Raw genomic sequence first — 23,795 nt, forward strand, 5'->3', positions numbered from 1 at the left:
CTACCGCTTCCACACTATCCACAAGGCTTGTTACCCTGTCAAAGAAAGCTATCAGGTGGTTTGACATGATTTGTTCTTGACAAATCCATGCTGACTGTTACTTATCACCTTATTATCTTCTAGGTGTTTTCAAATTGATTGCTTAATTATTTGCTCCATTATCTTTCCGGGTACAGAAGTTAAGCTGACTGTTCTGTAATTCCCCAGGTTGTCCTTATTTCCTTTTTTTATAGATGGGCATCATATTTGCCCTTTTCCAGTCTTCTGGAATGTCTCCTGTCTTCCATGACTTTTCAAAGATAATTGCTAATGGCTCAGATATCTTCTCAGCCAGCTCCTTGAGTATTCTAGAATGCATTTCATCAGGCCCTGGTCATTTGAAGACATCTAACTTGTCTAAGTAATTTTTGACTTGTTCTTTCCCTATTTTAGACTCTGATCCTACCTCATTTTCACTGGCATTCACTATTTTAGACGTCCAATCACCACCAACCTTCTTGGTGAAAACAGAAAAAAAGAAGTCATTAAGCACCTCCGTCGTTTGCACATTTTCTTGTTATTGTCTTTCATTGAGTAACAGGCCTACTCTGTCCTTGGTCTTCCTCTTGCTTCTAATACATTTGTAGAATGTTTTCTTGTTTCCTTTTATGTTCCTAGCTAGTTTGATCTCGTTTTGTGCCTTGGCTTTTCTAATTTTGTCCCTACATACTTGTGTTACTTGTTTATATTCATCCTTTGTAATTTGACCGAGTTTCCACTTTTTGTAGGACTCCTTTCTGAGTTTTAGATCATTGAAGATCTCCTGGGTAAGCCAGGGTGGTCTCTTGCCATACTTCATATCTTCCCTATGCAGTGGGATAGTTTGCTCTTGTTCCCTTAATAATATCTCTTTGAAAAACTGCCAACTGTCTTCAATTGTTTTTCCCCTTAGACTTGCTTCCCATGGGATTTTACCTACCAGCTCCCTGAGTTTGCTAAATTCTGCCTTCTTGAAATCCATTGTCTTTATTGTGCTCTTCTCTCTCCTACCATTCCTTAGAATCATGAACTCTACCATTTCATGATCACTTTCACACAATATACCTTCCACTTTCAAATTCTCAACCAGTTCTTCCCTATTTGTCAAAATCAAATCTATAACAGCCTCCCCCCAGTAGCTTTCTCCACCTTCTGAAATAAAAAAAATGTCTCCAATAAATTCCAAGAACTTGTTGGATGATCTGTGCCCTGCTGTGTTATTTTCCCAACAGATTTCTGGGTAGTTGAAGTCCCCCATCACCACCAAGTCCTGTGCTTTTGATGATTTTGTTAGTTGTTTTAAAAAAGCCTCATCCACAACATGTTTACTGCTAATATACTACAAAAATTTTCCTCAAAACTTCTTGAATAGTCACAGTGGGATATAAATATGAGGACTATTTAAATCACAGAAAGCCATGTATGGGCTACAGTGAAATAAAAGTAGAACTAGGCCCTTGCGGGGTCCTAGAGCCAAGCCAAAATGTCTACTCCACAATTAAACACCCCGGAGCCCGAGCCCCACAAACCCAAGTCAGTGGGCACGGGCCAGCTATGGGTTTTTAATTGCAGTGTAGACATACCCTGAGCACTATTGTAATACAAACAGTAATTTAGTAAGTGCAGGAGTAGGGGGTGGCTCAGATATCTTCTCAGTCAACTCCTTGAGTATTCTAGAATGCACACTTTGAAAATGATTCTAAAAATCTCCTTTTTTCCACAGAGTGCAATTGCAGAGGAGGACCCTGTGACAGTCTAACTGGAGAATGTCTAGGAGAGGGCCCTACAGGCACGGATTGCCCAACAATCAGTAAGAATAACAGCAAGGCATCCAATAAAAACAATGGAATAACCTTACTGTATTTAGTAGCCTGTAAATACATATTAAGGTTTGATCCTGCAAGATGCTGAGCACTCTGGCCAGGATCCAACAAAACACTTAAGCCTGTACTTAGCTTTAAGTGTATGTAGTGTTCAGTGCTTAAAGTTAAACACAGGCTTAATTGTTTTGCTGGACTGGGGGAGATTGCTCAGCACCTTACAAGCCCTTAGAGAGAGACCCTGAAGCACTATGAATGACTCAGAAGGCTGAGTCTGTGGGCCCTCAGGCACAATGTCTTCTACTCAGGGCAGTACCTAAAAATAAGTTTGCCCAGTTCCTCAGAGGGAGTTAGGTACTTTACTTTCTTTCCAATCAATGGGAGTTAGGTGCCTAAATACCTTGGAGCATATGGCCCTAAAAGTTATCATCTAAAAACACAGGAAATGCAAAACTTTTGGTTCCAGCAGCAATATTTCCTCAGCTGCCTTGAACATTAATTCCTATGTATGTCAGTATATAATGGTCTCCATTGCAAAATCAGTATTCAGCAAGAGATACCATAACGAAGTTTCTGAGATATTGCAGGTATCTCCTATTCAAAATGCAGAGGGGACACTCAGGTGTCTCCAGTACCACAGTGTTGTCACTGTGGTTAAATGCTGACCTTATTAATGGCAGTATAACCTTTTTTGTTGTAAACAGAATGTGCAACACAGCCAAGAGAAAGTTGCTGTTGGAACCTTTGTTTTATAGGTAGCCCTCTCGTTAACCATAATTCTGATATACTAGTACTGTGCCTTTAAGAATTGACTTCCTAACTGAACTGTCAATCGAGTTCAGCTTCTGCAGATGACTGCCAGTCACTGAACAAAGAATACATTCCACTATAACTGCAAATATGTTTCTGTGTTATAACAATTGTGTGAACACACTTTTTGGCCCTGATTTCTTGCTCTGTAAGCCACAAGCATTGCTGAGTCCCTACGGCATAGCCAGGAAATGCCTCTTATTACCCCTCCCACTGGTTACCAAGCAGCCTTGACAGGCTCCCAAACTAGTTTCATCTGGCTGTCCTCAGCTGGAAGTGTGGTGGTTAAACTGTGGGACCTTGAAAGTGGGTGGATTAAAATGAAGAAAAATGGGTTTCCTAAGGGCTCCATTAATAACTAAGAGAAGAATCCCCTTTGCTATGAAGGGCACAAAGTAAACTTTAAGAAGAAGAGTGTTTTCCATTTAACTGAAACTGAAGTTAAAAGAAAAATGACCATATCTTATTTTATTGTCAGGTTGTGATAAATGCATTTGGGATTTGACTGATGACATCCGATTAGCAATTCTCTCTAATGATGAAAGCAAATCAATTTTGCTGAGCATTTCCAGTGGTGTTGCTGCTCACAGACACTTGAATGAACTCAACTCCACTGTTTCCTTCCTCAAGGTACAGATTGCCCTATTTGGATGGGCTTCATTTTTTAGTTTAGTATTAACCTACAAATTAATGCTCCATCCATAAGCATTTCAAACCCTTTTCAGCATAGCTGAATTCCTGTGCTGCCCATACCATATTCATTATAGAGAAATTTGTTTTCAGCTATATTGAATTAACACTATTTTTTAAAAATCTCTTTTCATACAGATGAAACTGTCAGCAAAAGAAAACCATTCTGTACTTAGGAAGATCCACATCGATAATGCTAAGACTGAAACGGCCAATCTCCTCTTAGAAATAGAGACACTTGAAGAACAGGTTTGTCTGCAGTTCCCATTATGAACTCCTGATGGAGTAGGTGAACCAATGTGAGCCTACGATTTGTCCAATTATGGCAAAAGGGTTTCAAGAAAGGAACTTTAAAGGGCCTTAGTAGATTATTTTATTTTTGAAACAAAGAAGGATGCTTCTAGGAACTGGAAATGGAAATGGAAATAACCTCTCCAGTCTGTCTCCCTGAAAACACAGGATATAGGGCCTGATCTGAAGCTCATTGAAGTTAATAAGCTTCAGAAAACTTTTGATCTGGCTCATTGTCCTCCACATATTGACCATAGTCCCTCACAGAGGCCACATTTACTAAACTGGCACCACTTTTGATCTGAGGTAGACATGCTGAACTTCCATTTCAAATTCTGTTTTATAATTGAGCAAAGTAATCAAGATTAAAGTAATTCTGGTGTACTTTCTGATATTTTACATAGATGCTCTTATAAAATTCAAATTAGCACTGATTAGATACTTCAAAGCATGTTTCAAAACTGCCAGTTAAAAATGGCTTCTCAGGTACCTGCTGAGAAAGGCACCTGATCAGCACTCAAGATATGTTTTGACACAATTATAATCATACATATTTTATCTATGTTCAATTGCAAAACCATTAAATTAGTGTTACATTCCATCACTTCAAGGGGCACACTTACTGCAGCCTAACAGAGTGCTAACACGAAATCTCCTAATAGAACAGCTGGGGCTCAAAATACTTTCTCTTTTTTAAAAATAGTCATTAACAGAAATCCTTCATAATTTCAGTGATATCACCATATTTTCACTGAGAGCAGAATACAATTAGAGTTCATGGCACAGTTCCAGAGTCTGTGCTTCACTTCTTAATTCTGTCAGGCAAGTAAAAAATGTTTTTTATTACACTCAAGCACAGAAGTAAGCAGAGGACAACACAGAGGCAGGAAGAAAGAGAGGGAGTAAGGAGGCGGGAGATCGGTACTTACTTAATGGAAGGCCCCTACAGGATTAAATTTACTGTTATTTGTGTAACTCTGCACTTTGCAAAAGGACCAGCTGATTCAACCAATTCACCTTCACCTATTACTGTGAAATCACTCAGTGAGTCTAAATATCCCCCTCCGTGGTTTGAAAGTAGCTTGATTGAGGCTTTAGATTTTGTGGGCATCTTTAGTGTATCTGGATAATAGGATTTCCCATCATCTTCACTGGTACTTCACTGGATTTGTTTTGAGGTCATTGGATTTCAGCATCCCCTGAGTCTTTAAGTGATTTAATTTACTTGTGGGCTTTCTCCATTGGGGCCTCTCCTTTGTGAGGAGTCTCCTACATCAGAACCTGTGATTGCTAGTGAAGAGAGAAGATCAAGATCCACAGTAGAGACAGCAGCATAGTAATTCCTCCATATACATCACTTTTCTGCTCTTTTCAAAGCACTAAAAAGGAGATCAGGGTAGGAGCCTTTGTTAGTTTTAATGGGTTTTGCAAGTGTGTACTGTGTCTTCCATTCAAAGTTTTGCAAGTGTACTTCATAATGTCTAAGTGATGGCTGGGTTTCTGGTTTAAACCCTCCAAACAGAACAGAACCACAAAATGTATGTGAGGTTTTAGTACAATAAATATGATTTATAGTGACCTAGTATGATGCAATTCTGGTAAAGTAGCTTAAAGGCTCTGTCCTGCAGAATTTGGCTGGGAATTTGGAGAATATAATATAACTCCTGTAGGTTACTTTGGAAATCCTACCCAAAGTCTGCATGAAGTCAATGGGATTAGTGGGCTCAGCAACAGCATCCTTAGTTTACACTGTAATACTGATTGATCTTAGAGGAAATGCTGCTTCCCTTCTGAAAGAGATCACTGCTATTCTCATTCTGATTGTAGTCTCAGCTTGTACCATTGTAATTCTTAGCGTATGCAAATATAAAACCATAATTGGCTAAGAAGAATTTGGGGGTTATTAAAGAAGGACAAATATTTAAATGCAAATGCATGAATGGCTATTGCCTTAAAATAAGCAACAATTAGCAGCAAAATAAACCAAAACAGCAGAAACCCTGAAGATAATAAATCTGTATAGTGACCCATATAGTGTTCTTCCTTCAAAGGCAAAGTAAATAATCTATAAAAAATTAAAACTCTTACTATGAACCCAACTATTTATTTCATTCAGATAAAAATACCTTCCTGTTCTATTTCCCAGGATTGCTCCTGGTTCTGCCCCCACTGAAGCCAGGCTCCATCCCATTGTCTAAACTGATACCCATTTTTTCTTTCCAAGCTTATTTTCAGCCTTCTATCTGGTTTAAAGCGCCACCTGGTGCTCTCGCAAGTGAAAACACATAATTGCAAGATAATGTGGCTATGTTAGTACTAGCCACAGCTGATCAATCAGAGCAGCTAGAATTACAGAATAGGGTAATAACAATTATTAATAATTACAGGACAGAGAAATGAAAGTTGTTTTTTTCAACCAAACGCATCATTTACCCAGGAAAACTGATTTCCCAGGAGCTACAAGTCTTCAAAAATATTGGGAGGGGGATTCAAAGTCCAAACCTGAACCCAGAACCTAATTTTCCTGTGAGAATTAATTCTATTACAAGCCAAAGCATACCTCTGAATCTAAGCACTTTGATACCATCGATCATGAGATGTTGATTGGATACAAGACCTAGCAGTAATAGACAACATAGCAATAGGCTCGGTTCTTTTATTCTCTATCCTGAGACCTCCCTAAGGAAATTAAATCTAAGGACAACAGAAGTCAGTAAGTTTCTTAGGAACCATGATGATTATACAACAGTAAATCTTAATATCCCCTCTGCCCTCAATCTTAAACCAATGCTTATCTGGAAAGCCAGTTTTGAGGACCCCAAGAAGTTGTGACGGTGGCAGGAGAGTGTTATTTAGAGAGCAGTCCCAAATGTAACAGATGACTGTGGCTCTGCTGGGGGGAGCTTATTGGCTACCCACTGGCTGTCTGCGTTTTAGAGGAAGGGACTCATAGAAGATATGGGTTGGAAGAGACCTCAGGAGGTCATTTAGTCCAACCCCCTGCTCAAAGCAGGACCAACTTCAACTAAATCATCCCAGCCAGGGCTTTGTCAAGCCAGGCCGTAAAAACTTCTAAGGATGGAGATTCCATCACTTCCCTAGGTAACCCTTTCCAGTGCTTCACCACCCTCCTAGTGAAATAGTTTTTCATAATATCCAATCTAGATCTCCCCCACTGCAACTTGAGACCATTGCTCCTTGTTCTGTCATCTTCCACCACTGAGAACAGCCTAGCTCGATCCTTTTTGGAACCCCCCTTCAGATAGTTGAAGGCTGCTATCAAATCCTCCCTCACTCTTCTCTTCTGCAGACTAAATAAGCCCAGTTCCCTCAGCCTCTCCTCGTAAGTCATGTGCCCTAGCCCCCTAATAATTTTCATTGCCCTCCGCTGGACTATCTCCAATTTGTCCACATCCTTTCTGTAGTGGGGGCCCCAAAACTGGACGCATTCCTCGAGATGTGGCTCACCAGTGCCGAATAGAGGGGAATAATCACTTCCCTCGATCTGCTGGCAATGCTCCTACTAATGCAGCCCAATATGCCGTTGGCCTTCTTGGCAACCAGGGTGCACTGTTGACTCATATCCAGCTTCTCATCCACTGGAGGAGAGGCTGAGAGGATTGGGAGTCCTCCCGCGAACAAAATCTCTCTATAGGAGAGACAGATTCCTAAAACTGGCCTTGAGTCTCACATTAGCCTTTTGTCCGTACACTTACGTTATTTGGGAAACAAACATCTGACAAAATCAGGCAGTGTTGATGGGTGCCTAGGAACAGACCCCTTGAGACTCAGCAGAATGTTTTATGGGAGTCTTATGAACATACATAATTTATGACCATTTGATTGCAGTAGATGATGGAGAAATATGGGCTAGATATTAAGCTCTTATTCTGCAATTCTCAAAATACCAAAAAGGCAGCCCTTCATGTCAAGCACCTTTTTTAAATATAATTTTATATGCTGAAGGGACCTACACAACACTTTCATCGGGAAGAGGCAAAAATTATGTTTATACTGCACACCCGCACACATGCATGTGGATTTTAAAAAATGACTAATCTTGTGCTCGCATGGCTTATTGAAAGGGAAATCAAGCATCAAGCAAAGGCCTACTGGTACAGAAGGAAACCATGGCGACCATTAACCACGCTACTCAACTTGTGCAACAACTCGGTGATATGAGGGACAACATCCAAGGTAAATAGAATTTTTCTGGTTCAGTTTAGTGTCAAGAATATATCAATAAAATCTCCACTGAGAAATGTCACAGGAGTACTGTTATAAAACCATCAGACATAAGGTTTTAACAGCATATGAAGCCAGGATGAAAATTTGTCTCTCTCAACAAGCTATTGTGACCAGTGTGTCAGGTATCCTCCATTATAGAGTGCTGCGCTTCTTTTCTCTCCCTCCTGACATCTCCCTCAGGAAGTTAAATCTCAGGTCAATTACATATGAAATCAATTATTTTGTGAAACATTAAAAGATTATACAGACTGTAGTTTGTATGTATGTTTGTTTGTATGTATGGTTGGTTGGTTGGTTGTTTTTTATCTCGATTAAACAGAGTGGATGCCCATATATTATAGAGACCGAGGCTATATAACTAGCTAGGTAGACAGAGACAAACAAAAGCTTTCCCATGTTGACCCATTACAGAGAATTGTAGTTCTTTATCATGGCAGCACTAAAGTAGAATCTATCTGTCCTAGAATCAATTTTGATTTTAAAAGTAACTTTCTACAAAGTTTCTATATGGAAAGATGGTTGTGATTTTTAGAAGAATTGTGTCAATAAAATAACAAGATATTTAAAACCAAGGGTGAAATCCCAGCCCCACTCGCAGTGGGAGTTTTGTCATTAACCTCAATGGAGCCAGGATTTCACCCCATTTTATAAATCTGTTTTTTTTTTCATCATGGTTTTTCTTTGCTTCCGATTTGGGGAGACAGCATGGTCTAGTGGATTGAATATGAAACTGGACCTGGAAAAATCATGGAGCAGGTCCTCAAGGAATCAATTATGAAACATTTAGAGGAGAGGAAAGTGATCAGGAACAGTCAGCATGGATTCACGAAGGGGAAGTCGTGCCTGACTAACCTAATTGCCTTCTATGATGAGATAACTGGCTCTGTGGATGAGGGGAAAGCAGTGGATGTGTTATTCCTTGACTTTAGCAAAGCTTTTGATACGGTCTCCCACAGTATTCTTGCCGCCAAGTTAAAGACGTATGGGCTGGATGAATGGACTGTAAGGTGGATAGAAAGCTGGCTAGATCGTCGGGCTCAACGGGTAGTGATCAATGGCTCCATGTCTAGTTGGCAGCCGGTTTCAAGCGGAGTGCCCCAAGGGTCGGTCCTGGGGCCGGTTTTGTTTAATATCTTTATTAATGATCTGGAGGATGGTGTGGACTGCACTCTCAGCAAGTTTGCAGATGACACTAAACTAGGAGGCGTGGTAGATACACTAGAGGGTAGGGATTGGATACAGAGGGACCTAGACAAATTAGAAGATTGGGCCAAAAAAAACCTGATGAGGTTCAACAAGGACAAGTGCAGAGTCCTGCACTTAGGACGGAAGAATCCCATGCACTGCTACAGACTAGGGACCGAATGGCTAGGTAGCAGTTCTGCAGAAAAGGACCTAGGGGTCACAGTGGACGAGAAGCTGGATATGAGTCAACAGTGTGCTCTTGTTGCCAAGAAGGCTAACGGCATTTTGGGCTGTATAAGTAGGGGCATTGCCAGCAGATCGAGGGACGTGATCGTTCCCCTTTATTCGACATTGGTGAGGCCTCATCTGGAATACTGTGTCCAGTTTTGGTCCCCACACTACAAGAAGGATGTGGAAAAATTGGAAAGAGTCCAGCGGAGGGCAACAAAAATGATTAGGGGTCTGGAGCACATGACTTATGAGGAGAGGCTGAGGAAACTGGGATTGTTTAGTCTCCAGAAGAGAAGAATGAGGGGGGATTTGATAGCAGCCTTCAACTACCTGAAGGGGGGTTCCAAAGAGGATGGAGCTCGGCTGTTCTCAGTGGTGGCAGACGACAGAACAAGGAGCAATGGTCTCAAGTTGCAGTGGGGGAGGTCCAGGTTGGATATCAGGAAAAACTATTTCACTAGGAGGGTGGTGAAACACTGGAATGCGTTACCTAGGGAGGTGGTGGAGTCTCCTTCCTTGGAGGTTTTTAAGGCCCAGCTTGACAAAGCCCTGGCTGGGATGATTTAGCTGGGAATTGGTCCTGCTTTGAGCAGGGGGTTGGACTAGATGACCTCTTGAGGTCCCTTCCAACTCTGATATTCTATGATTCTATGGACATCCTAAATTCGAATCCCACCTCTGCCACTGATTTAATGTGTAGTCTTTGGTTAGTCATTTAACTTTATTGGCCAGACTCTTTGTTCTGTTAGGGAAACTATGACATTTTCTTTCAGTGCAAATCTGCCACAAAGGTGGCAGATAAAGCCAGTGGAGGAATTCAACCTGGCAAGGAGAGCCCTTGGATGACCTAGAGACACCATAACGGTTACTACACCCTTGCCTACACTCTCAGAGCCTATGTAGGGAGTGTAACCAGAGCATCATTGCAATCCAGTAATCCTTGGTTACCATGACAGCTCTTGGAAGCCACTGGCAGTCAGTGCAGATTCTGCTGTAAACTCCATCAGGAGACAGTCCTAGCTCTGAGCCAGCTGGGGATTGGGAAGCCACAAAGGTGGCTTAAAACCATCTTTGATGCCTTCCCCTCTGTTCTTGTGTTGAATTCAGCTTGGCCAAAGCAGAAAATCTGGCTTATTTTGTGTCTATTTCTTTGTTTTCAAAATGGTGTTATGACAGAGAGTCTGGGGACATGCCCACAAGTAGGGTGACCAGATGTCCCGATTTTATAGGGACAGTCCCGATTTTTGGGTCTTTTTCTTATATAGGCTCCTATTACCCCTCCTCCATGTCACAATTTTTTACATTTGCTGTCTGGTCACCCTACCCACAAGTTGTATTTCCTGACACAAGAACAGTTGTGGATTAGCCACTGGGCCAACGGGACCCATGCCCAGGGGCCTCGGCCAACTGGGGAGCCCTGGAAAAAATGGGCCCCCCTGCACCCTAACCTACTCCACCCATCTGGTGCTCCTGCCTGGGAACAGGGGAAGCCCCCAAAGCCCCAACGCCATTTCCCTGGTAGGAGCACTGAGGGGGGCGGGAGGGGACTGCAGGCAGAAGGGGTGGGGAGGGGCCCCCCACTTGCTCTGGCCCAGGGCCCCACAAAAGGGTAATCCACCTCTGCAAAAGAAATAATTGCTTGGAGGGCTTGAACCAGAGGGCTAACTGAAACTAGATCCAACCAGCCAAGGTGGCATGTGAAAAGTGACATTTATGCTAAGTTTTTAAGCCTTTGAAAGACAGGTGTTAATCATTGTTAAAGGATCTCTGTGTCTTCATGGTCCATCTCTTAGAGAAAGTGGAGAGTCCAAATCCTTTTATGTGTGTACATAGCTGGAGAAAAGTGTTTTGGAAAACAGGGGTTATCTGCCCTAGCTCCACGGGGGCTTGATAAAGAGGTTGGGTGAGGAAGAAAGACTCATCTCTAGACATCAGCACAATGCTGGCAAACAGACCAGAGTGGTCAGAGACAGAGGATTACTTTCAGCTCTTTGCTTTTCTTTTTCTTATCTGAAATTAAGTGGAGAATGCCTCATCTAGTTTAATTGATGAGAAATGTAAATCTAGATTATATTAAGCAAAGTTTCTTTTAGTTTAGCTCCATTTTCTCTCATTTTTTAATAAATCTTAACAATAGTTTTGTTAAGATTCCTGTCATATGAGTAATTTCATGCAGGCATCTCCAAAGGGAAAAGAATACTATAACCTCTAAGCTCATTCAAGGAGACAGACAGAGGTTTCCACTCCAAGCCAGTTGTTGTCATCAGGCTGTGGAGTTTTCAATTTAGTTTGGATACAGATATTGCATTTCCGCAAAGGAACTTAGATTTTGTCTTTCTTTCTCCTTTCTTCCAAAGAAAACATTGCCTTTAGTGAATGAAAGTACAGGTTTGTAACCTGACTGACTACTGCAAAGTGTCATAAGCTGTTACTGTGATACTGTTTCACATCGGGCAAAGAATATAACAAGCTTAAGGTCTCCCAAAACTAGCAGAGTGCAACAAGGGGACTCTTCATATTAAAATGTTGTGACAAGCTGTCATCTATTGTCTTGGAGTCCAACTCATCTGTGAACTGACTGTCTAGAGATGCAGATAACACTTCTAAAATCTATCTTTGTGTATTACTATTGCAATAACAGCATTCTCACCAGCAACATATATTCCAAAATATACACACTTTACAACGAGCAAATAGGCCATTTTATACCTTCCCGGATGAAGAAATAACTTTTTGATTTAGGGACTAAGAGACTGTTTGCATTTTCAACAGTTTTTATTATCAGTAACAGGGACAAGTGACAACAGTGAGCATCTTCCCAAGCACAACTGCACTGAAGAAAGATACTCCAGTCAGAGATTATTATCTCTATTGCAGAATATTGATGGCACCTTCCTATCACATGGACACATAAAACTGAGATTGAACCAACTGCAGCTCCTCCTTTTGCATCTACAAGAAGTAATAAAAAACAAATGAAATATACTTGAAAGTTTCCCTGTTTCCTGTGCCATAAAGGCCCAAGCTCTGTCTTACAGCACATTTACGTTATTCAAGCATTGACAGACCAAAACGGAAAATTGCATGTGATACCAATATGTAAACACTGATTTAACCTGACCTTTGAACATCCCCTTTCCAGTCAGGGTCGGTATAGATCAATACTTGGGTGGAGGACATTTATGCAAAATCTCTGTGCTATGGAAAGTAGTTTAGATGATGCAATAGGGGACATTCTTCCCTCTATACCAGTACTGAATGGGTGCCTGAAATTTTGAGGGGTATTCTAAAGTAGGAAGTGCCCTTCTTCACATGAAACCTAAAACTGAGATCCTGACGAGTTGTGGGTATTAGAAGTTCCATGGCACCTTTTGAAAAGATGTGGTGTTAAGTACAACTTAATTGTCCTATCCAAACACCAACTACTTGGGTTCGCCAACTACTATTTCAATTACTTGGGTAGTTACTTTGGGTAGTGAGCTTTAATCTTTTTAATTTATTGCCCTATTATGTAGTACTGGTGTGCACTGTTGAACAGCTACTGCGCTTCACTCTAGAGGACTCAAGGCTTAATGTAGGCCCAAAGAAGTGTCATGCCCATAATCCCTGCATTCCTCCCTACCCTGCCTATCTTGTCATGTCCCTCCATATGTCTTGGAAACCTAATACTTGTCAGCGTTCATCCTTTTCTTTCTGTCTCTTTTTCCATTTCTCCTTTTGCTGTCTCTCGCATCTGTCCTTTTCTTTCTCTCCTTTCTCACTTGTATTTTTATCTGCTTCTCTTGTATGCCTCCCTTTTTTCTCTGCCTCCATGGACCATTTGTTACTCCCCCTCTCTGACAGAGATAGGATGCCCTGGTGCTGTGCTTGGTATGTACTTATGTCAGAGACTTGGCAAGGGCTGAACTGACATGTGTAAACATTCTGGTCGATTGCCGAGAATCATTTGTGCTATGTACACCCAAATGGTTCTGACATATTAAGGGGAGTTGTGGTAGAAGTTTGTGGATTGCTAAAAATAGTTTAGCAGGAAAGAAAAACCAAATGTGTATTAATATGTAGGCACTGGGAAATATTTGTGACAATCTGATAAACATACTCTGAAACATGTTGTAAATAGACTAACTCATAAGACATTGTTTCTGAAGTTAGTGGGTAGAACTATCAGTGTCAGCTTTACTCTGTGTCATCCCCATTTCACCTACCATCAACCTGAACTGGATTCAAACCAGGGCCCTAGGGACGAAAGTGTTCCAAAAAAGTTCACTTCACTGTAACTATGTTGGAGTGACATTCTGTTTCTTTGTCCTCAGAAATCAGCAGCAAGATGAAATACTATGGAATCCAGCATGAGCTGAGCACTGAAGATATCATTCAGAAGCTGAACTTGGCAGAGGAGATGCTGAGGGAAATGCAGTATCGCAAGCCTTTCACCAATCAGAGGCTGCTTGCTGATGAGGAGGCCGATGCTGCACAAGAGCGTGAGTTTTAGGTCTCCATCTATTTGTGTGTTTATTCTGGTGGAAAGGCACAGTATAGCAGCGATGTTCCAGTAGTAATCAGACCATGGTAACCCGATGTTGAACCTATGTGAAGAATCTGCTCATAGATGCTGACTGTAGTGGCTGGCCAGTTGGACTACTCATGGCTTAAGAAAACACATGCTATTATGGCAAGCATATGAAATCTGTGAAACCATTAAAAGTCTTCATCTAGAGTTTGCAGTAGATTAAGTAATCACTGCTTGAACAAGGGGTTAAAGGTGATTGTGCCATGCCACCATGCTACTTTCCCAAGATTGCTGATTGCAAAAGGAAAAACATGAAAAAATGGGAAAGGTTAGAGTAAGCCATTATCTGTCAGAATGAGGACTATGTAGACTTACAGGACCTAATTCACCACTATAAATATATCTAGACTACAGCTGGAGGTATTATTTCCAGCACAGGTAGATGTACAAACACTAGCTTTGGTCAAGGAAGCATGCTAAAAATATCCACCATGATGTGGGTAGGGGCATGGGCCAGCCAACTGAGTACAATCCCATCCGAGAATATAGGTGTGTACTAAAGTGGCTAACCCGAGCCACCATCCATGTCGCCACAGCTACACTGCTATTTTTAGTACACTAGTTTGATCAAATCCAGTGTAAATCTATCTGGAAATTATACCTCCAGCGGTAGACACATCCTGTGTGCCTCCAAACTTAGGCCGGGGTAACTCCACTGATTTCCATGGGGTTCACCAGCATAAAACTGGAGTCACACTGTAGTGAATCAGTTAGCTCACTATTATTTCCAACCTGGCCTAGGTAATTTTGGGAATATTGCACCTTGAAAGGTAAGACAATAAGTACTCTTTCATCCCGAGAATAAAAGTATGGACTAGTTAGCTGAGACTGTAAACAAACAAAAACCAATCCTGCCCATTTCTATAATAAATCATTGTAATTTGAAATTTTTATAAGGAAGTTAAAATGAGACAAGTTTTTTTTCCGCATTCAGAAGAATAGTTAGAAATAAAGTCTAGCTAAGTGTCATAGGCCGGTACCCAAGTTCCCTGCGAGCAAATGTGTTTTTACTGACTCCCTGATTAAGGACAGCCACTCAGGTCATAAAGTTGGTCTGATGCTGGTATATGTAAATTCCATCAGAAAGAGCATACCCTTATCTTGATCTTTTTGGAAAGTGACATGTAGCTAGATTGGTAACTCATGCTGTGAAGGAGAGAACAAAAGAATTCAGAAAGATTAATCAATAACCTCTGACTCTTCTCTCAGTACTAAGGCAGGTTGAAGAGTGGCAGCTGAGGTATAATGACACCAGATCTCTGTTTCCCATCGTATTGGACCAGCTCAATGACTATAACATGAAGCTGTCAGACTTACAGGAGGCTCTGGACCAGGCTCGTGACTATGTCAGGCAAACGGAGGATACAAATCAGGAAAATACTGCCAAACTCCAAGAGAATGAGGTACTGTGCAGCCGCATGTATATTGTAAGTGTCTGTGAGCAACACATTTTCACTGACAAGGACATTTTAAATGTTGGATTCTAAAAATGTGTAGCTACAGAAATGACAGAGTAGAAACTTTTCCTCTGTGTGAGTTTCTGTATTATGGTTTGATGTTATCATCACCGGAGGGATTGCTGTCTAATGGCTAACACACAGAAATGGGAGTCAGGACTCCTGGATTCTGTTCCCAGCTCTGCAGTTGATAAATTGTATCACCTTAGGTAAGTTCTCTACCTTTCTGTGCTTCTGTTTTCTCATATGACCCTAACTTCGTACCCCTGGCCCATGGACCACAGTGAAAAATGTAATGGTCCATTCTGCCGCATGAATTTGGCACTCTTAGTCTAGATGTAAGCTACATAAGTGCTAATAAAAGTTAGCTGCTATCCAGAGCTACAGAAGATGAAGACGTGGTCTCTGCCCCAGGGAGCTAACCAAGACACAGGCTTGACAGCTCAAACATATCTGAGATACATTGCAATAAACCCATGGCAAGGATTTCACGGCTCACCCTTCGCTGCACAACGTGGCTACTCTTAATTTAAGGGGGATAATCAGGATACAACTCAGATTTTCCTGTTTCAGAAGCAAAAGGCCCCCTCACTATAACTAAAGGAGAATTTCCTTTAAGTATTATAAGCATAGGTCCTATACGAAAATGAAGCAGTTTTTGTTCCATTCAGCAGAAGGCAGTGGTGTGTACACATACACACACGCGCACACATACACATTCAGATGAAGATCCACATTTCAAGCAGTCAGGGTTTAATTATTTTAAATACATTCTATACATAGTAAATTATTTAAAGAGGGATTTGAATAAAGAGAGTGAGGCTGTTTGGCGCATGCATTGAAGAGGTGCAAAGAACAGTGTTGAAGTAGGATGCAAATAAAGTATTCAGGAATGGTGCCTTGAGAGTCAGGATGAGAGTCTCAGTGTCGCCAGCATTCATGATTTTATCACGAGCGTGATGGCTTTGGCCCATTTTTGGGTAACTCTCACAATCTCGCGATAAAACACAGGCAGCTCAGGAATTTGTGAGAGCTGTCTGTAGTTTCAGAGTTTGCCCACTAGAGGCAAATGTGCTGCAGGCCATCGTAGCTGCTGTCTGCAGTAGCGGGGTGGCCCTGTGCCTAACAGCACCGCAGAGCAGGCCCAGGGCTGCTGCCCCCTCCAGTTTTGGGGGCAGCAGCAGCCTCAAACACCCATTTTTCACACACACTCACTCACACTCACTCCCTCACTCACTCACAGTCCAGGAAGGGGGAAATTGGAAGTAAAAGCCCCCTCTCCTGCAGGCTAGAGACAGGAGATAGCTGTCAGTGAAGAGCCAGGGAATAGCAAGGCCTCTGGCAGGGCCGGTGCTACCATTTAGGCCAACTAGGCGGTTGCCTAGGGCGCCAAGATTTGGGGGTGCCAAAAAGTGGCACCCCCATTTTTTTTTTCTTTTTTAAACAGCAGCCGCTGCGCTGGGAGGGAGAGGGAGTCTGAGCCACCGCCGGCAGCCCAGGTGTTCCCCTGGGTCAGCATGCCGCCGGCAGCCCAGGGGTTCCCCTGGGTCACAGCTGCCGCACGGATCCCTGGGCCGGGGGGTGGGGAGCTGCCGCGGGGGAGTGCCCCAGGGTGGGGGGGAGCTGCTGCATGGCTCCCCGAGCCGGGGGAGGAGCTGCCGTGGGGGGGAGAGCGCCTCAGGGTGGAGTGGGGGTGGGGAGCTGCCGCAGAGCTGGGGGGGGGGCGCAAGGTAGAAGTTTTGCCTAGGGCGCGAAACTTCCTTGCACCGGCCATGGCCTCTGGGCAGTGGGAGGCAGGGAAGGCACTTGGCAGGGAGCAGCCACACAAGGGAGCTGTTGCCTACAGATTTGTGTGTCCAGTTTGTATGTGTTTAAGGTTGAATTTTCACCCTTTAATTGTCACACATGTATTGGGGGTGGACAGAGGAGTTCAAAAACCAGACAGCGACTAAAAAACATGATTTGTTGGGGGGGGGAGGTTAAACTTCATGATTTTTAGGCCAGTCGTGTGTGCTTTTTTTTAAAATATTTTTATTCCAACTCATGGCTTTTGAACTCTTGGGGTTGGCAATATTGGTAACTTGAACTTGATGCCGAAGGTAAGAAAAAAAACATAGATGATCAAAGAGAGGAACAACATGGTCACAGGAACCAGATTTTAAATCACAGCATTTGGTATTAAATAAAATGGGCAAGATAAGATGCAGGAATTCCCAGAAAGAGAAGGTTTCTTGGTAAAAAGGAGATTTCTAAGGCCAGTCCAAGGGTGTTAGCTGTAGGGATGCATTAGAACTGGTGGACCTGAGATGTTGTAAGAAAAGAAGCACCAAATGTCCAGGAGAACAGTGCAGTGAATCAGATCATTATTTTATTCTTCCTTTCTGACTTTCATTATCGCTAAATAGTATGTAGCTAAGGACTCAGTGTTTTCTTTTAATAATTAAATATAAAATCAGGCATTCGGTTTTTGTGAATTGCTCTATAAGAAGCTTAGGATTCTCATGTACAGAGTCTTCTTTGTTCCTCTCTTCCTTTGTTTTATAATTACTGTGCAGAAGCAGATCTGCAGCTTATCTCATATTCATGAAGTGAAGGCTGAAGTATGTTGGATGTGGTCATAATTGTTCTTTGCTTTTAACCATTGTTTGAGTTTCATTACTTTCCACAACTAACGCAGATTCTGTACCAAAGAGAACATTCACATTAGTTTTATTATTGTTATGGAAAACAGATCTCTAATTTGTACATAGTAAAAAACCTTCCAGTCCAAACTAGCCTACATGCCACTGTGAAAAGTCCATATTTAATTTGTCTTTGTACTGCAAGAGCACTGTTCTGATGGTGTAGTAAGGGTGGTTCATTCCAATAATTGCTCAATCTGCAATATACAATGAAATTTATTTTTGTAAATACAGTAACTCCTTACTCAACGTTGTAGTTATGTTCCTGAAAAATTGACTTTAAGCAAAACAATGTTAAGCAAATCCAATTTCCCCATAAGAATTTATGTAAATGATGGGGTTAGGTTCCAGGGAAATTTTTTTCACCAGACAAAAGACACACTCATATATATGCACACACACAGAGTATAAGTTTTAAACAAACAATTTAATACTGGTACACAGTGATGATGATTGTGAAGCTTGGTTGAGGTGGAGGAGTCAGAGGGTGGGATATTTCCCTTACTGCTAAATGATGAACTAGCAATTGGCTTAGCCCACAAAAGTTAACTCTCTCACTCTATAAGGCAGCAGGAATGGAGGGAGAAATGCGCATTTCCCCTTTAAGTACACTGCCTTGTTAATTAGATCAGCTTGCTGAGACCGCGGCTGCTGCCAGCTCCCTCCGTCCTGAGCCCTGGTGTGTCCCCCCTGCTCTATGGAAGATGGGGTAAGTGGGGTGCAGGAGCAGGGGGAAGGGGGACACCCTGACATTAGCCCCCCTCTTCCTTCCCTCCGTCCCCCCTCCTGACCCCCGCACAGCAAGCAGGAGTCTCAGAGAGCAGCTCCAAGGCAGAGAGCAGGAACAGCACATGGCAGTGGGGGGAGGGACAGCTGCAATTGCTAGCCTGCTGGGCAGCTGCTGCACAGGGAACTTAGGGGAGCGGGGAGCTGATAGGGGGGCCCTGGTTCCAAGCCCCCACCAGCTAGCTGCAATGGGCTGCTCTTCCTGCAAGCAGTAGACAAAGCAGGTGGCTGCCAAACGACATTAGAAGGGAGATTGCACAACTTTAAATGAGTATATTCCCTAATTGATCAGCAACGTAACAATAAAACAACATTAACCGAGACGACTTTAAGTGAAGAGTTACTGTAAAGGCCCTAGTCCTCCAAGAGGACAAGGCAAACTGAAATGTCATATTATAATATGCAACTTGAGAAGTGTGAGCAAAACTTGATCTTAGCTTTTTTCCCATTTAATTAATGCTATCTGTTCATTTATTTTACCAATACAACTGTAGTGTTCATATTAACAACATACCAGAGAACATTAACACTGCATTTTACCAATGCACAAAACATTTCTGAATATGGATTTATTTTTTTTCTGCAGAAGCAACAAGATAAGGTGAAGGAGCAAACTGATGATCTGAACAGTATTCTGCTAAGTGCCATAGATACTTTAGCTGAGCCACAACAATTCAGCGTAGAATTAAGTGATGTGATAAAGGTAGGTGCCTGATTGTATGACCGGTTTAAATGCCATGCTTTTTTTTTTAACAAGTCATGTATTCAAAATATCAAACTTGGAGAACACTTTCTATGTAGCATTGCTGAAGTACTGACAAATATTCCAATAAAACCTAATCATTTTTGCCACAATCGAAATATTTGTAATGAAATTTTACTGCCATAGAAAAATGTTGTTATTTTAAGAGCACCTTATTAGGGATAGATTTTAGTTAAGCCTTTTGTTATGCATTTCTCAGTTACTTCACAAGGGATGCCCTGTCAAGAGGCCAGAAGATGCACTGAGCAGAGAACTATTCTGTCTGTTAAAGAAAAAGCCCCACACAAACACCTTTGTCCATTTCAGGCAGAAGGCAGGAACAGGTTAAAGACCCTGAATCTCAACTTAGAGATAAGCAGTTGTTGGAATTTGATGATTATACATCCAATCTACAAATCCTTTTAAAAGTCAATTACTCTGTGGAGCAGTGGTGTGAGGAAGTGAGGATTAATGTTTCATGGTGTAAAAAAGGTTGAGCCTTTTTGTTTCAATGCTGAAAATAGACGAGGGTGGTTGGAAAATGCCAATTATTTTTGTGAGAAGAGGTTTTTTTAATATTTTCTGTAATTTTTTTTGTCTTTTTTATGAATACCTGAAGCAAACTGAGAAGAGGTTTCTGATAACCAAACACTGAAGAACTTTACCCCAAAAAATTCAGTTTCCATTTTTTATAGAAATGGAAACTTTTGACCAAAATTTTGGTGGAAATTTTTCATTCTGGTTATTTATTTTATTTTATTTTTAACAAAAAAAAATTGAAACAGAAATTTTTCATTTTGGTTGAAAAGTCACTTTTCATTGATAAACTGGTTTAACGAAAAGAACCCCACACAACAACACCACCACAGCAAAACAAGAAAACCCCCCAAAACATGTGACCTGCCGTAAACATAATCTTTTTCGTATTGTGATACAATATGTACATGTGGCTCTATAAAGAACCATTCATGAACTGTTGGTAGTCACAGTCTTCTGAATCCATGCTGCCATACCTATTAGTAGTTCAATCAGCCGGTCACTATAAGATGTTTCTTTGCAAATAGAATTCTTTAACCATGATTTTTTTCTTTCTAATTTAAGAAGAGGCACAGATTCTGGCTTTTTGCAAAGAAACCTCCATGAGAATTCCCCCACATAATCCCATCAGTGGGCCCAGGTTTGTCCCTCCGCAGAAAAGGGTTCAGAATATGTCTGCAACCCTAGCAGAACCCAGGGAATTCAATCTGTAGGAACTACACTAGCAGGGAGACTTCCCTATGGCTAAAGCTGCAATTAGGAACCCCAAAGGGGCTATGCAGAAGACATAATAAGCCCGAGGCTGTATTACTTTTATGGTTACAATCTGCTGGGAGTGCAAAGGCTCCACATGTATGGGGAGGTGGACAGTGCCACAGAGGTGGATGAGCCTACCCCATCCCTCATTCTGTGCTGTGGATCCAGATGGGGTGAGCCCTTCAAGTGCAGATCAGTGGAGTAGGATCTGTCACTTTTATCCCACCTATTAAGCCTCAATTTCAGATGATTTCAGCTAATCACTGTGGCACTAATATCAGCAAAGGTAATGGAAGATATGACCATCTCTCAAATGTGTTCATTCCCATGTATCTATCCACTGTCCCTCTGTTTATGATATTTTGGCTTATTTTTCTCACTCTTCACACTCCTCCCTTTCAGTCACCTTGACCCCATCTGTATTTTGCCTCCTTTTCAACTTCCCTCTTTTCCATCTGTTAAAATATATCATAGTTAAAATATATGTTACCTAATATACCCAAAAAACCCTGTACTGTTAAGAGTAAAGAGGATATTTTTGTTACTATTTTCAGATTCTTTCTATCCTTCCATATTTTGTTTAGAATGTGTCGGGGTTCTATGCAGAAATAGATGGCGCGAAAAAGGAATTACAAGAAAAGCTAGCCAATTTGTCTCGATTTGGTGATGATTTGGTGCAGCAGGCTATGGAACACGCACAGGAGCTTCAAAGACTTGCTGACGAGTTGGACCGGTAAATTTTAACTACAGCAGACTGTACTGTGCTAATTTTAAGAGTTGCTAGTCACACAGATAGATGGGTAAACAGACAAGCAAAAAGATAGTGACATTATATATACTGACTATAGATACACATTAAACAAATCATTGTAAGGTCATATGTGCCAGGGATTATATCACAATCTGTGAGAAAGTCTTTTAACTAGAGCTGGTCAATATTTTGTTTAATATTTTAGATTTTTTTTTTTTTTTTAAATATTTTTTTAATTCCCTCTGTTTTTTATTCATACATTTTTCAATCATTTCTTTATAATCCCAAAGTAACAGAGGCATAGATAAAGTAGATAACTGAGAAATAATATGATACTGGCAAATGTAAATGGGGATTGCAAATGTAGCTCATAAGAATAAAATGGTTCATGTGAATAAGATGGTTCACATAAAAAATTGCCTTACAGCTACACTGAGAGGTAGGGCGTGCTGTAGTTTTGACTCAAACTGAATGTACTATACCTATAGTAATTTAAATACCAAATGGATGGTGTCAAGGTGAATTGGTCCAGTTGCATACATTAAAGGTGTCCCAAGCCTTTTTGTTCTGTTGACAGATGATAAATACTTAGATTTTAACCAATATATACAAAAGTGACTTCTAGACAGATGGGAATTATGGATTTATTTACAACTGTGATTATGTGTGAAAAAATTATTATTGTAAGTGATTACTTGCAGAAAACATGTTCACCAAATTCTGCTTTCAGTATCATTGAGTAAAGGTATTCATGTGCATAAATGTTTGCAGTATCAATCCTTCACTGCTCATCAAGTATCTAATTTAAATACATTTTAACAGTTGTTTCTTAATATACTTAAGCCCTAGATAGGAGATGAAAATAGAGAAAAAAATTACACAGAAAGCCAGTGGTTTCTTATTATAAAACCATACAATGCAAAAACTTAAAATTACATAGTCTATAACAGGAGTCAGCAACCTTTCAGAAGTGGTGTGCTGAGTCTTCATTTATTCACTCTAATTTAAGGTTTCACATGCCAGTCACACATTTTAACTTTTTAGAAGGTCTCTCTCTATAAGTCTATAATATATAACTAAACTACTGTTGTATGTAAAGTAAATAAGGTTTTTTAAATGTTTAAGAAGCTTAATTGAAAATTAAATTAAAATGCAGAGCCCCCCGGACCGGTGGCCAGGACCTGGGCAGTGTGAGTGCCACTGAAAATCAGCTTGCATGCCACCTTTGGCACACATGCCATTCGTTGCTTACCCTTCGTCTATAATTTTACATAAACTGGAACAGACCCCCACAAAAAACTGGTATGTTAGGTATGAGAGCTACTAATGAATGGTATTGAAGTCATTTGAAAGAGAGTGCCCCCACGACAGGATGAAATGGATAGCTAGCACTTTATCTAGTACATGACTTCAGGAATTTAATACAAAGCAAATGGAAACCTTTATGGATCGTACTGATGGAAATGTGACACTATGATATTTGTTGGAAAGATTATCCAATAGTGAAAGTTTAATCCCTTAAAACATTCTGTCTTCAAATCATGCCTTCTGGTTTTGCTGTTTTTCTTTGCTTGTCTTTATTTTGTTTAGTATAGTTTCATTTTGGTCTTTGGACACATTTAGCAAGACATTTCAGAAATCTTATGAGAGAGTCCAGTCTGGAGATGCAATAAGGCCCTGATCTGTCAATCATTTACATATATGATTAATTTGATTACTGAGAGTAGTCCCATTGAAAGTATGTGTTTGCAAGATTAGGCCCTAAATCTGGAAAGTTAGGATAAAGTGTTTTTTAATTCCTCTCTGAACCAAACATAAGCTCTGAATTTTCATGGGTTTGTTCATCATTAAATGTAAAAACCTATTGAAAGTTGTTAATAGCTGAAGGATTGAGGTCATAAATTGATGTTAGATATACCTAGTAGCTAGCTTAATTATTATATGAAACTGAAATATGTAAACTACACCTAAATGGTAGTCTTCATAAAAGCACTCAGTGCTGGCCTCTCTCTGCTCTCATTGGAGTCAATGGTAAAAGTTCCATTGACCTCAGTGGGAACAGAGTTAGGTTATTGCTGAGCATTTTTGAAAGTTCCAGTCAAATGGCCTAATTCCATTTTCACACATGTGCAAATCACGGAAATCAGATGGGAGTCAATGGGCATGTACGGAAGTGAGAGTAGTATTTTAGACCAAAGTTCCTGTGTCTCATAATTTTACAA

At 41.0% G+C, this 23,795-nt stretch overlaps 1 protein-coding gene across 1 annotated transcript in view; it reads left to right on the top strand.

Annotated features, from left to right (window-relative positions):
- The window catches only part of LAMA4 (laminin subunit alpha 4), a 127,987-nt gene that overhangs the window by 59,546 nt on the left and 44,646 nt on the right, over positions 1-23,795 (top strand). Inside the window, exons 6-13 of the mRNA XM_054022623.1 lie at positions 1,742-1,828; positions 3,127-3,278; positions 3,477-3,587; positions 7,715-7,826; positions 13,607-13,774; positions 15,073-15,266; positions 19,374-19,490; positions 21,407-21,555. Coding sequence (XP_053878598.1) covers positions 1,742-1,828; positions 3,127-3,278; positions 3,477-3,587; positions 7,715-7,826; positions 13,607-13,774; positions 15,073-15,266; positions 19,374-19,490; positions 21,407-21,555 — 1,090 coding nt within the window. The remainder of the gene's footprint in view (positions 1-1,741; positions 1,829-3,126; positions 3,279-3,476; positions 3,588-7,714; positions 7,827-13,606; positions 13,775-15,072; positions 15,267-19,373; positions 19,491-21,406; positions 21,556-23,795) is intronic.

Source organism: Malaclemys terrapin, chromosome 3, assembly GCF_027887155.1.
Source record: "Malaclemys terrapin pileata isolate rMalTer1 chromosome 3, rMalTer1.hap1, whole genome shotgun sequence".
Lineage (NCBI taxonomy): Eukaryota > Metazoa > Chordata > Testudines > Emydidae > Malaclemys > Malaclemys terrapin.